Below are 13,412 nucleotides of genomic sequence, written 5' to 3' on the forward strand. Positions count from 1 at the left end.
GTGAGCGGCGTCAGGAGGCTAGTGAAAGCTATGGCGGAGCAACAGCCAACCGCAAAGGAGAAACTGCCCATACCGCCGCCGCCAACAATGGCATACACGGCTAAGACAACAAATAACCATAAAGCTAATATGGTGATTGTTACAGTAACACTCTGCAGTGCTTACGGTATGTTAGTGACTGTGATGTAGCGGCTGGATAGAGTTAGCTTGTTTCCGATGCTAAGGCTAACGTTACTGGTTGTTGCGGCAGCCGCTCAGACGCAGCAGGGAGGAGGGGCTTGGTGGCAGGGCTGCGGAGAGGGAGGGGGAGTGAATGGAAGTTGTGGTGGTTAAAATTGTCTGGCCAAGTCAGCTTACCTACTGCAGCTTTAATCTGTAACAATGCATCATGTCTAATAAGTTGATGATATGTTTTAATGTAAAATCAAAGCAACTATTGCACTTAAACAAAAGTAGTGACAATATTTGCCTCTGATATGTGGTGGAGTAGAAGTATAAAGCAGCATCCATGGGGTGTATCAGTAATGAATAACAATATCACCATACCAAACTGTAAACCATCACAAACCATATTATTATAAAATTCATCACTTTTTAAACTCGTTCATGGCTCGTACAACAAAGACCTCAAAGTCGTACTTAAGTACAATACTTGCGTACATGTGCTAGGTTACTTTACTCCACTGGTAATACTGTACAGATTGGGGCCATTTTGCATAGTTTTACATGAAATACATTTTGCTGATAATTCGTCTCTGATTTCACTAAAATAGCATTTTGACTGCAGGACTGTTACTAATAAAAAGTTATTTCCACATGATTTTGCTACTTTCACTAAATGATCTACTGATCACAGTGTGCTTTGGGGTTTGTTGTAACAGTTGTTGTTCCCGCAGCTAATAAGAGTCTATCACACTTTCTCACATTCTGTTCAGTTCTATTTATCCGACGCGTGGTTTATGTTGAATGTGTGGCTTCCCCTCTTCTAGAGGGCGTGACCACAGCTGGGGGCGGCGATGGGGAACAACGTGCTCTGTGTGTACAAGCAGAAGCAAGCCAGTCAGCGTTCAGGCGAGCAGAACATCACAGACCTGCGGCTCCGTCCTGTAAATCGCTTCTTTACATTCAGAGCAGAGCAGTGACCAAGAGGACGACCTGTTGAAGATTTCAAAGCAACACCGTTTCTGACATGCACTTTGATAAATGTGAGTATAAGTACTTTCCATTTGGTTGTTATGGCAGAATATATGTGTTTTTGATTGTGTCTCATATTATCAATGAGGGCAGCTTCATTCTGATGTCGCTGGTTTGACAGTAGCTTAAACTATGAATTTTACTTCAGTAACTGCATTTCTGGACAACATACTGTGCTGTACTTTTCAACATTCATTAATGGGTAATTGGGTTAGCGGCGGCATTGTGGTGAAGACTCATTTAAAATTCGATTTTATTCATAACCCTTCTTTTTACACACCTGTTCTCCATCTTAAAAACATTTTCTTTTGACTGTATTTTTGACTTTTGATCTGTCTGAAATGATCCTCTCTAAACTCCTGTGAGTCGATTAAATACCCCTCTTCTGTTACAGTTTAGTGATACCTTCGTGTGTTAGACTTTCTCTCAGTTCTCGTTGAATGAGAGCAGAATTCGGGTGAATCCAAGAGTCAGGGCGTTTGGGGAAACCCTGATGCACCTCCACCCTTGTTTGCTTCTTTTCGTTTCCCCTTTCGATTAATGCCACACAAGCAAACTGTGTGACGTGACAACTTTCTTTGTTCGTGTCTTCTTTGACACGGACTTGCATGAGCACATATTTTGTCACATTGTGTTGTTCACAAAAAGAGGAAACTCGCTCTGCACTACTTCTTTTCTTTCTCTACTGAGAGAGCAAGAAGAGAAAGGTCGTCGGAATCCCCAACCTCCCACGCACATGACTCAATGTCCAGGGGTTTCCACAACTCCTATTTGAATGTGGCACAGAGTAGCCCAACATAGCGTGTGGGCGCTTCTAACCCCAAATGTGTATGTGTGTGTGTGTGTGTGTGTGTGGTGTGTGTCCTCTCACTCTTGACAAGCCATTAGCTCACTTCTACTTTCTTTCACTTGATGTGTCTGAGCAGATTTTTGAGGGTTGCGCAACTTCTTTCATCTGGTGAGTTTATTCAGCCGCTGCTTCATATTGGTAGTGTAGTTACATGTTGCAGCATTACATCATGTGTAAAGAGGTCAAAGGTGGCCTTTTGTTGTAAAGATCAAATGAGTCAGGATTGAGTAACCTATAGTAACACCTTCTGTACTTGAAAATGAAACTCAGTGTCGCTGAAATGTACTGAGTGACTGATGTCATTTCTTCTGATAAAGTGACCTTTATCATGTGGTGGAGGCACATCTCACACAGCAGCACAAGCACACTTATTGTTTAGGACAGGTTTTCACCTGGAAGTGAGATTGCTGCTTTTGAGAGAGAGAGAGAGAAGACACGACTGACAGGCAGAAGTCGAAAGCAGCAAGTCCGTGAACTCACATTTCGCTCTCACAAGCTAAATTTGCATTTTCTTAGTACAGCCTCTTTGTATTTACTCTGGCGATTAGAGCTGTTTCGTCCCTGTGTGGCTCACCACAGCAGTCAACGTTCACATGCGCAAAAGAGAAATGACAAAAGAAGCATGTCCCTCTTCTTCTGCTCTGCCTCCCAGACATGTAAATGCAACAGAACGCACAAGGCAACTACACGTGTTGAGGTGACGTGCCTGTGACACACCAAAGGCAGGAAGATGTGGTTTGCGTTTCTTAGCGTAATGGAGCGAGACAGGAAGATGTCATAGAAAATAAGCAGTGGTAATCCCATGCTAGTTTTTCTGATGAATCTGTCTGGTTTGCATGGCCACATGATCTGTGTTCCTAATGGAGGAGGTTTGTCAGAGCTTTATCTTTGTGCCCTGGTTCCACAGACGGGGTGGAAATATCACTTTATCTTTCACACACGGGCTGAAGTTTTTGAGGAAACAACCTGTGTGGTCACCGCATTTCGGCTGGAAACATCAGAATTCTGTTTTGTAATATTTTTTCCTATTTTTCTCGTTGCCTTTACCTGTTTAATGGAAATGAGGCTTTTGCATCAGCAGGAGGAAAACACACTCATAGTATAATGGATTTGATATTGATGTCGAAAGGTGAGCAGGAAATGCCACCGTGGAGAAACTGAGCAGGCAATATCATCCAAGTCACAGCTTTTTAGTGTTTTTATTCAAACCTGCATTACTTAATATCAATAATCTAAGCTTGCAACATTATTTTTATGGTCTCACACTTGTCAGCCTACATTTGGTTTACTAATAATTTACTGTCAAAAATAGGCCAAACTCCTCTTGATGAGATGGGAAGTAAACAAGAGGAAACAGGGGATATCCATTCTTTACATTATTATCAACGCTATCATTTATTTCCCACTTGATATATTTTGCAGTTTATAAAGACAAAAAGATAATGATAGTGAAGGACAAACAAGTTTTGTAGTTCTGGACAGGAGACACAGCCAGGTCCAAAAGTACTATACTTTAGTGTATTAGAAGTGTAATTTAATTATAGAAAAGTCACTACAAGTACACTTACTTTCTGTGTGTAATTTAAATTATGTTTGACAGAATGTGCACTTCTAAATAGATGTCAATAAGTTCTACTTAAATGCATTAAAATCAATATTCTAATTCTGCAATACTTAAAGTAGTACTTGAAAGTGTACTTAATTGTAAGTGTATTGTAAATTGTACTTAAGTGTACTAAATGACAAATACTTTTAATAGTAATTAAGTGTACTGTATGAAAAGTATACTTACTTACAAATCCTTTCTGATACACTCTTAGCATGCTTCATTTGAAAAGTACTTCAATTTCACTTAATTTTAAGTATATTTAAGAATATTTCCAACACATTGGTGACATGATTGTAGTGGAAGTGTGTTTTGAATGCTAATGAATCATGATTTTCACTGGTGGACTTCAGTACACTTAAAGTTGTGCTAATTTAAAAGTATTTTACATTTCAAGTATACTCAAGTGGTACTCAAAGACTACTTCAGTAGACTTGCGACAAAAATAGCACAAAGTACATTCTTCATAAAGTCTAACTCAAGTATTATATTTTTTTCACCTGTACAGGATTAGGTGAAAAATAATTGGCAACTATTCTGATCATTCATTATTCCTTTTAGTCATCTTCAATCAAAAACACCAAAAATCCCTTTGGTCCAGCTCCTTCAATGTCAAGACTGATTTGCAGCTTTACTTTTTCTAGCATTAAACAGATCAAAGAATTAATCAACTGAAAAAAGCCCCAAGTGTTTCTAAACTCTATTGATCTGTAATATCAATCCAATGTGAACAAAATACGTGACCAAACAGTCCTTTTTTTCTTTTTCAGCACCAAAAGAGAAGCCGTGTTGCACTCTGCCCACAGTGAAGAAACTCTTGGAGCAGAAGAGAAGGCGGGAAACGTCCTCTGTGCCACCTCCCTGCTCTGCGGCCAGCACCAGTCCTGCTGCTACAACTACTGCTACAGTAAGGCAGCACACAGAGGGTTCAGCCTCTCACCAAGTCTCATACTAATATTATCACAAACGTGTGACTGTTCTCTTTGTTTTTCCTTCCGCCAACAGTTGTCTGCATCAGAATCATTCACCTGTACAGGTAAGAGAAGGACAACTTCTCTGCACAACACTTCTATATTTCCCATGAAAAGATTGAAATGAACAATTAATTGATAGCTAATGGTTGATACAGTGTATTCCTCTCTGCTGCAGAGCTCAACTGTACTATTTTTTCAGGAGTAAATAGAATAACACATTATTGTCTTTGGTCTTTTCATGGGATTTTATTGTAGGATATCAGCAGCCTTTGTATTTTCATAATTTAATCTTTAGGATAATATCGAACAGAGAGCAAATATTACTGACAGAGTCATCAGTGATCACCTCTTCTGTTCTAGGTGCATCAAGCAGCTACTCAGACATGGCAGTGAGCTATGAGCAGTGGACTTCAGCTCCAGAGTCTACACTCAGTTACTACCCCAGCCATCCAGGATCCAGCTATGCTGCAGCCTACAACCTCCCCATGACATCTGAGTACAGCACACAGCAGCAGGGGCACGAGTTTGGAGACGCAATGCCTCAGACATACGTAAGAGAAATCCCTTCATCAAACACGTTGTATTTGTAAGGGTACAATCGTACCTTTAAGTTGTTGGTTTAAATCGCATCCTGTGCTCCTTTAAGCAGGAGTGCTCAATGACAGTCGCAGACCCCAGTATGGCTCCCTCTTGGTCACTTCTGGCTCCCAGTCAGACCACACAGCTGAGTTTTGGTTCGTCGATGGATGCCGCTGTGCTGGAGGAGGCCAGGATGCTGCTCAGCGGGATGGACTACAGCAGAGCCACCAGGCAGGATGAAGACGGGGACACGTGAGTGCTCATGAGTGAACGCCTGTGGGGTTTATATGAGGAAACTTATATCTGGCAAATGTGGACCCTCTCATTTTTCTTTGACATCGTAGATTTCAAGATTATAAGGATAGTTTACACACACGTCACAGACTGCTCTACTGAATCGTTCATTAATCACCAGATTTTGTGAAAGAAGATTCAAAACAATGCACATTTTCTTTCTGGGCTCTCTTAAATCAACACTGCTGGCAATACTGTGTTGTGTGAATGTGCAGATGTAAGTGCACATATTTACCTCCAGAGGAGTTTCGTTTTCAGTAGGAAGCAAAAAGTGAGAGCCATGTGTGCAGTTTGGCAATCCTAGAAAGATTAAGCAAACCAAAAGAGGTCAATGAGTCAGCCACTCATGCTCGATGATTAGAAACTCAGATAACATGGAAAGACATATTCAACTGTGAAAGGGAATGGTGTGAAATTGACTGTGGGGATTACCACAATTTTCCAGTGTTGTTTGAAACTAATTCATCATGTACTCTTGCTCTGTTAGCATCCTACACATCTACACGGCCAAGGGCCTCAGGGAGTGTGCCTTTGCTGCTGCAGAGAGGCTGAGGGATGTAGGCAGGCTTGATGCCAAAGAACACAAGGGAAAGGTATGAAAAAACAAGTAGAAATGACATGTTTTATTACAAACAAAAGCATAGGATCAGAATTTCTCAAAATGAAGTGTGTGTGTGTGCTTGTGCAGACTGCTTTGCTGGTGGCGGTGACAGCAAACCAGCCAGAGATCGTGCAAGATCTGCTGTCGTTAGGAGCGGACATCAATGCCTGTGATGTCAAAGGACAAACTGCCCTTCATCTGGCTGCACACTATGGCTTACCTGGGGTTCTGCAGGTAAAGAACTACTGAATAACTTTGGCATGGCTATCACAGCAGGTCAGAGAAGTCGGCAGAGAGCAGACGTTAACATTCTTTTCTTTGCAGGCCATTCTGTCCAGCAGGCCAGCAGTCAACCTGGAGGCCCGCAATTTTGAAGGTGATTTAATGTTTTACAAGTTGTTGTTATAGTGCAAATGATTAAACAACAAGGAAGCTATAGCTGGACATTATGATTTGGACCAAAAATATTAGAGCCTTAGTTCAAATGTTTCGTGTGTCTTCTTCTTCACCTCAGGAATGACTCCTCTGCACTGCGCAGCCATTTCTCACAGTGCCACCATGAAGGCTTTGTCCAGCAGTGGGCTGGTAGATGTTAGCCTTCAGACCAAGGCTGCAGAGAAACTCTCCTGTGTGCAGATGCTTCTCAGTACCGGGGCGTCCCTCCTCAGCCAGGTACAGCACAGCTCTATTAGCACAGATGTGTCACAGTAAAGACAACAGTAAAAGATGGATGAATGCACAGATTAGTTTGGGTCAGCAAGCAGGTACAGAAGCATCAAAGTACATGTTAAACCCTGACCTTTCAGTCATATTTACAGTTCATAGGGGAAGTGCCCAGGTTTTATCTAACCGTGATGATGTCATAGTTCAAGCCATGCCCCCCCCCCCCCACACACACACACACACATACACACTCTCTCTTTTGTCTTCTCTTTCTTGTTTGACACTAAACGTCTCAGTCTGACTTGTGGTTTTGTCATGTGGTTTCATGTTGTTTTTCCCATCACTTCCAATCGTCCATTTCCAGGAAATCAAAAGTAACAAGACCGTGCTGCACTTGGCTGTAAAGGAGGGGAATGTTGATCTGGTGCGTTATCTGCTGAGGATTCCCCTGCCGAGCATGAAAGACTTTGTCAATTTGAAAGTGAGTCCCACACTGATGCAACACTCAAAAGTGGATTTTAAACATGCATACGTTTATGTACAAATATATGTACTGTACACACACCTGACTGTAAACCTTCTGAGTCATGCTGCATTTTTGCTTTCGCCACAGGCTCATGGCCACACAGCTTTACACATGGCAGCTGGTCTCCATGGTAACCCCCACCAGGAGGAGATCCTGCGGCTGCTGCTGAGCAGAGGAGCTGATCCCAGCATCCGCAACCTGGAGAACGACCAGCCGGCTCACCTGCTGCAGAGTGGCCTCCAGGGAGAGCAGGTGAGGCTCCCATCATTTTAACAGCCAGCCAGAGCCATGCGGCTTGGCCCTGCGGATGCGGTGTTTGTCAGTTCATCAGCCCTAACTTATCTTTTCATTTCTAGCTCAAGCTCATGCTGAAGAAACGAAGCGCCTCGTCTCGTCGCCGTATCGTGTCCTTGCAGGACCAGGAATGATTTGAATCACTTGTAATCCCCATTTGGAGGGAATGAGTCTTTAACATGTTGCCTCTGTTGACAAGGGGATTTATTGTTAAGTGGTTTTTGGGAGTCTCTGGCCTATAAATTATTAACAGTTATATAATTATTAACTAGTTTGGCATAGAAAATCTCTTGATATAATTCACACTGGATTAGACAAATCATACTTTAACGCATAAAGCTTAAATTTAGTGTCTTTTAAAACCTACTGCTTTATTTATTTTTCTCCGCACAAGGTGAAGTATTGATGTGTAGGTGAGGCATTTCATTCCAAATGTGATATCCTCCATCAAGCCTTTCCACCTGCTGTTGCTGGCAAATTGGCATGTGTTTTGTTTGTCTTAAAAATTCTGACTCTTAGAGACACTTTAATTAATGTATTTATAATGGTCAAAGTGGATATTTAACATTTTGAAATGAAAGCCTTTAAATGAGCAGAAATTAAGAATATTAATTACCTTCATAAAGTAGAAGGTACAGATGGTGCTGTGGAAGGTGGGGTAATCATTTTCCTAATAGGCTACACTCCCAGTTTAATGTTGATTTCTATGAAATTGTTTATATGACCTCCAGGACAATGTCCCTGAACGCCCTCTGACTCTCTTGCCAAAAGCCCCCATCATGGTAAGTTATCATATTGATACACTGAGTGATGGTTTTGATTTCAGTCAGCATGGGCGCTTATGTTAAGAATGTGTTTGTTCAAAACGAGACTAATCTATCCTATAATTTAACTCTCTTTCTGTATGCATCATACTTATTTGTGCAACACCTGGTACAATTTATTTTCTTTGTGGAAAACGAGACTTTACTGTGTAAAACTATTATGTATTTGAAACTGATTACAACAAAGAATGTTCTTATCACAGAGACATTACATGAGTAAGCGTGGTGACAAATTGCCTGATGATTGTACATTTTAGCCATGAGTCATGAATAAAAGTACAATAACACTGTATTTAAAAAGTTCCACTTGATTGTTTTGATGATTCAGGGCACCCTTGAACAGTCCCACTTATATTTGATGAGAGATATTAGCAGCATGGAAAATACAGCGTCCCACTAGAAAGCCATGCCTGTTACACTCAAGGAGCATTTACTTTTCAAGCCCAGTTTCCACCAACATTTGCTGCCATGGCATTGACCCTTAGTCACAGGAGAAATTAGGTCTGGTTTTGACTGAAATTTGAGTGATAAATAAGGCTTGAGGCATCTCTCACCTATGTGTCATGCCTGTTATCACACACTGTAAATTCCTGTGAAGCACAAAGGAAAGATCAGTGTCATAAGTCACAAACAGCATGATGACATTTTCTCATGTCTATATGACTTCTATTTCACTGTAGATCACTTCAAGTGACACGTTCATGTTTTGGATTGTTATGAAATTACTAAAGACATAGATGAAATCATATTGAGTACACAAGAGTTTGAGTTTATTTTAAACAGTGGTCTCATTGTTTAGGTTTTACACACAATGATTTTGTTTTTAATACCTTTGCCTTAATTTATAACAGAAGAAATGACCGATAATAAAACCCCAAATCAACATTTTAATACACATTTAATCCATTGTTATATTTGTCAAAGCATTTTCAAATTAAAACAAGTTACAGAACATTGTTTTTCAACTTTCATCAAGCTATATTTGGCTGTATTGTACAGTACGTTATATTTATACTAATCCATTTATTGGTTTCTTCATTATTTTGTCATGCTATTTCTTTTAGCTTTCTTGAGAGGCCCGAGAAAGCAGACTAAACAGAAATTGAGAAAAAAAAGTAAATTGTTACAATTGATCAGCGCATGCAGCTCTTTGTTTCAACCTGGAGATTTTGTTAATCTGTGAATATTTAATCATGCTCTTAATTTTATTGTTTCACAGGAGTAAAATGTAAGCAGACAACAGTTGTTGCATTTGTGTGATTAAAAGTACTTTAACATGTCTCATGGTTGAGAGTATTTTTTATTTATTTATTTGTCTTTTAATCTCTACAGTCGCGCAATACTGAGCAATATATAGATGGATGTTTTGCTCACTTAAGACTCTCTACAGAATTCAGAGGAAGACCCAGTGAAACCAGGTTAGGAAGACCTGTTCCTTGATCACCCAGCTGGCAGAGGTATATTGGCCATAAGAGGAATGGCCATGGTGTGTATTTGCTGGCGTGGCTCCAGTGACGACCTCCTCTTTTTCAAGTATATTCTACATTTTCTATACAGTTTGAGGAGGTACTGCGAAAGAAAAGGAAAGAAATCAGAAAGAATCCAAAGAGAAAAGAAACATTATTGCACATTTAAGCAGGTAATGACCAGAAACAGTGAGTGAATTACCCTCTGTCTTTGGAATTTGGGTACCAGATGAGCTGGAACTGCAAACAGAAATAAGAGAAGAAATGAGTAAATATTGGATTTTTGTAATTCATCACCATTACTGATTATGAAATATAGTTTGAAAACTGTGGCCCCAACTTCAACTTGGAGTTGAATTTGAGCAAGTGCATCCATTAGCAGGGTTATAGGGTGCAAAATCAGTTGAAGCCACAGAGTTCGGGGGTGTAACTATAGACCAAAATGCAGCTCTTTGTCCTGTTCAAACAGCAGCCCTCGTCTTTCTTCTCGTCTTGCCATACAAGCGGCATGCGATCAACTCAGAATATACACTGCCCACTCACTACCAACACATGAGGAGTGTGATACATACGTTTTGAAATCAAGAGCAAGCGCTGAGATAAAGAGGATATGAAAGTACTACCCACATGTGATTTGTCACACAAAGTTCTGTGTAAAGCCTTTAATGTGTTGGAAGTGTGTTCTGGGTTGTGTATGCAGAACAGGGAGTGGGTATTTAGAGAAAAGGCATCCAGGGCAGGGATAGGAAAATGATGTGGGAAACTCAGTTTTAGTCAAAGAGCAATACTAGAAAAGATGTTTTTCCACACTGGTTGGGTATTCCCTTCAAGTCAAGGTCATACAGCATGCACAGGCGGATCATCCACTAAGCCTTGCACAACTCTTACTTGGGTGAGGATTTTACACATTTTGTGAATTTTTTACCTGTTTGAGGAATGATAGATTAGTTACAAGGTCAAGGTGCTTATGTACAGTAAAGGTGATAAAGCCTCTGTATTCAAGTGATATACAAGAGAAAGTCTAAACTTACTCAGGGCTATTAAAATGCCAGAGACAAACATAATTACAGCAAGAATAACCCCTGTGGTCCGCAGTGTCTCATAATCTATAAAGGACAAAACCGCACAGGACTTAACCAAACAAACCCACTGGAGTTCATGATGAGCTTAAAACATACAATAGTGAGAAAGTTGATATGATAAACATGGTGCTTTTGATTTTTAAAATTAGTAGTTGGTGTCAATCTTACCATAATCAAAGTCACTTCGGTCAGGAAACACCGTTTCTGCAAACAAAGAGTCTGGTCAGTTATAGAGCCTCATAAATGTAGATGTTATTTTGATCGCAGCAGCAAAGACGGCAATGAGCTTTAGGGGTTTGTGTTCAGTGCATCAGCATGGACAGCAAGGTTTGCAGCACTTCAGATCTGCAGGCTTGGCTCCACAACTCCTCGGGAGTAATTTTTTTCCCCACTGAGAGGAGCTCAATGCAGCATCTTCGCTCAGCAGAAAAAGATGCACCATGAAAAAGTGGGTTGCAAGCCAGCAGCAGGATACAGGGGTATCATCACAGCAGCAAAGAAAAACCAGAGCCTGGATAGTAGAAAGTGTTTGAAAGGTGATTTGGAGTGGATGGGACCACTTTTACACAGTTAATAGAGATTCCTGCTTTTGACCACAGAGGTGATTTACTTTGCAGATATAACTGTTTTAGGCTACAGCCTGTGCCAGGTTTTTACGCTATCTGGGCGTCAATAATGCGGCTTGCATGTTGCTGAACCCTCACTCCCAAGTGGCTGAGCTTGTATTTCTTACCACTGTTATCCCTCTGCCACAAAGACTGCTCAGCTTGACCGTGCTTAGCATCTTTATTGTTGTTTATTTGTGCATTCAGAGGGGAGTTTGCTGAAGAACTTCCTTTGTTCTCACACAGATCTATGCATCAGCAGTAAACTGGCACTGTAGCAACAATGCAGCAGGCTAATTAACTACATAAGCCAGGACTTCAAATAAAACAAGTCACGTTATCAGTCAGTCAAATGATATCACAAAATGTTCACACATATATTAACCAGACAACTAATTTATCTCATCTCTTTCTCATAGCTTTTAACTGTTTAATGTTGCTTACACCCTTAATAAGAAGAAAAAATAATCAAACCTGTGGTGGCCATGGCTGCAGTGTAGAGATGCAGAGGAGCTCCGTCTCTCAGATATTTAGCAGGTTGCTGGGTTGCAGTTTAAGGATGGATATAGCTCGACAGGGCAGCAGGCAGAACTGCTTCAGAAGTGCAAGTGTAAACTCAGCAGGGACCCTCTGGTGGCCACAGCAAGGCATTGCATTCACAGCAGCCAGTTGCTCCTATGAGGGTGATAGCTCTGCCTGGGTGTGGAGGACAAGGGGTGGTGGACTGCCACAGTCACCAAAAGTTAGAAAAAATAGTACGGTAAACAGATAATATCATCTTGTCACAGTACGACAGTCTACAGCAATCTACTGAGTACTATACTGGCTTGTGTAGTATGTATGAGTGTGTGTGTGGTAGCTTTTGATCCAAGATAACCTTCCCCGGTTTCTCTTTTAACAGTATAAACTGGAGCTTTTACCCTCAAAATGCACCATTTTCTATCTCATGTGTTGTCTTTTGTGCAGTGCAGTCAACCTGCTCCTGCAACTCCAGGGAGAAAATATAGCCTACATAAGCAGCTTTTACGTTCACAGAGGCTGCCAGGCTCACTACGGTGGAAAATCTGCCAATGAACAGCACAGAGGTACATAGAATTAAGTGTATTTCTTTAAAGACAGCCTTCTCCAAGAGCTGCACATTGCAGCACATAAATCATTCACAGTCTCGCTGCTGGTAGTTACTACTGCATGTGTAACTGAACTGACTGCAGTGTCAGCACAAGCAGGAGTGCAGCAAGGAAAGAGGGCTGCTCACTGGTCTTCTTCTAATGGCCTGAAAATGAAATAATGATGCGGAAAAAAAAGGAAAAAAAAGACAGAAACATTTCGTTTAAAGATGTGTTTTATTATTTTGCATCAATCTGAAAGTCACAAAAATACAAACAAACCACACTAGTGCCACCATATACAACTGGCACATAATCAGGAACGGTTCTGATGATAAAAACATTAAAAAAGGAGCAAAGTAACATTATATTTGAAGGAGGATTCACGTGTTCATGGAAAGATTGTCCTCAGCTGTGATCAGAGTCTTTGCTGCCACCTAATGGCAACAATCAGTAACGCTGTGGAGGAGAGAGGTGGAGGGTAAGTTTGATCTCCTTCAGCTTCCTTCTGCCGAAAATAGATGTTTGTGAGACACTTACCTAATGTCCATGGCTCTTTGGCTCTGTGTTAACTAAGCTGTGAAATGAGTTTTAGGTTAGTCTTTTCTTAAAAAGCATTAAAAATAAAAGGCATCTAGATTTTAGGCATTAACAAGTGTTTAGTTATTGTTTCAGGAGAAAGAAAAATACTTACCCCTTGGAATGCCTGATTCTGCATCAGGACCCCTGGACCTGAGCAAAATGAACA

At 40.8% G+C, this 13,412-nt stretch overlaps 1 protein-coding gene and 1 long non-coding RNA gene across 2 annotated transcripts; one reads left to right on the forward strand and one right to left on the reverse strand.

Moving 5' to 3' along the window:
- The first annotated feature begins 1,142 nt into the window (after positions 1-1,142).
- nfkbid (nuclear factor of kappa light polypeptide gene enhancer in B-cells inhibitor, delta) lies at positions 1,143-7,715 on the forward strand. Its single transcript, XM_076738026.1, has 12 exons — positions 1,143-1,205; positions 4,421-4,557; positions 4,656-4,686; positions 4,985-5,175; positions 5,274-5,455; positions 5,985-6,090; positions 6,186-6,332; positions 6,423-6,474; positions 6,613-6,770; positions 7,126-7,242; positions 7,375-7,539; positions 7,644-7,715. The coding sequence occupies exons 1-12, from the start codon at positions 1,190-1,192 to the stop codon at positions 7,713-7,715; spliced, it is 1,374 nt and encodes a 457-aa protein (XP_076594141.1). The 5' UTR covers positions 1,143-1,189.
- Positions 7,716-9,877: 2,162 nt separating this feature from the next.
- Positions 9,878-12,128, reverse strand: LOC143324924 (uncharacterized). Its single transcript, XR_013077494.1, has 4 exons — positions 12,033-12,128; positions 11,122-11,157; positions 10,074-10,111; positions 9,878-9,974 (listed from the first exon to the last, which is right to left on the reverse strand). It is a non-coding gene; the product is annotated as an uncharacterized LOC143324924 (long non-coding RNA).
- Between the last annotated feature and the right edge of the window lie 1,284 nt (positions 12,129-13,412).

The sequence above is a fragment of the Chaetodon auriga genome, chromosome 8 (genome assembly GCF_051107435.1).
Source record: "Chaetodon auriga isolate fChaAug3 chromosome 8, fChaAug3.hap1, whole genome shotgun sequence".
NCBI classification, from domain to species: domain Eukaryota; kingdom Metazoa; phylum Chordata; class Actinopteri; order Chaetodontiformes; family Chaetodontidae; genus Chaetodon; species Chaetodon auriga.

Bases quoted from the DNA above. Each gene is read 5' to 3' on its own strand.
- nfkbid (XM_076738026.1), top strand. The intron at 4,558-4,655 runs GTAAGGCAGCAC...TTCCGCCAACAG, and splicing joins CTGCTACAACTACTGCTACA to TTGTCTGCATCAGAATCATT. The intron at 4,687-4,984 runs GTAAGAGAAGGA...CTTCTGTTCTAG, and splicing joins AGAATCATTCACCTGTACAG to GTGCATCAAGCAGCTACTCA.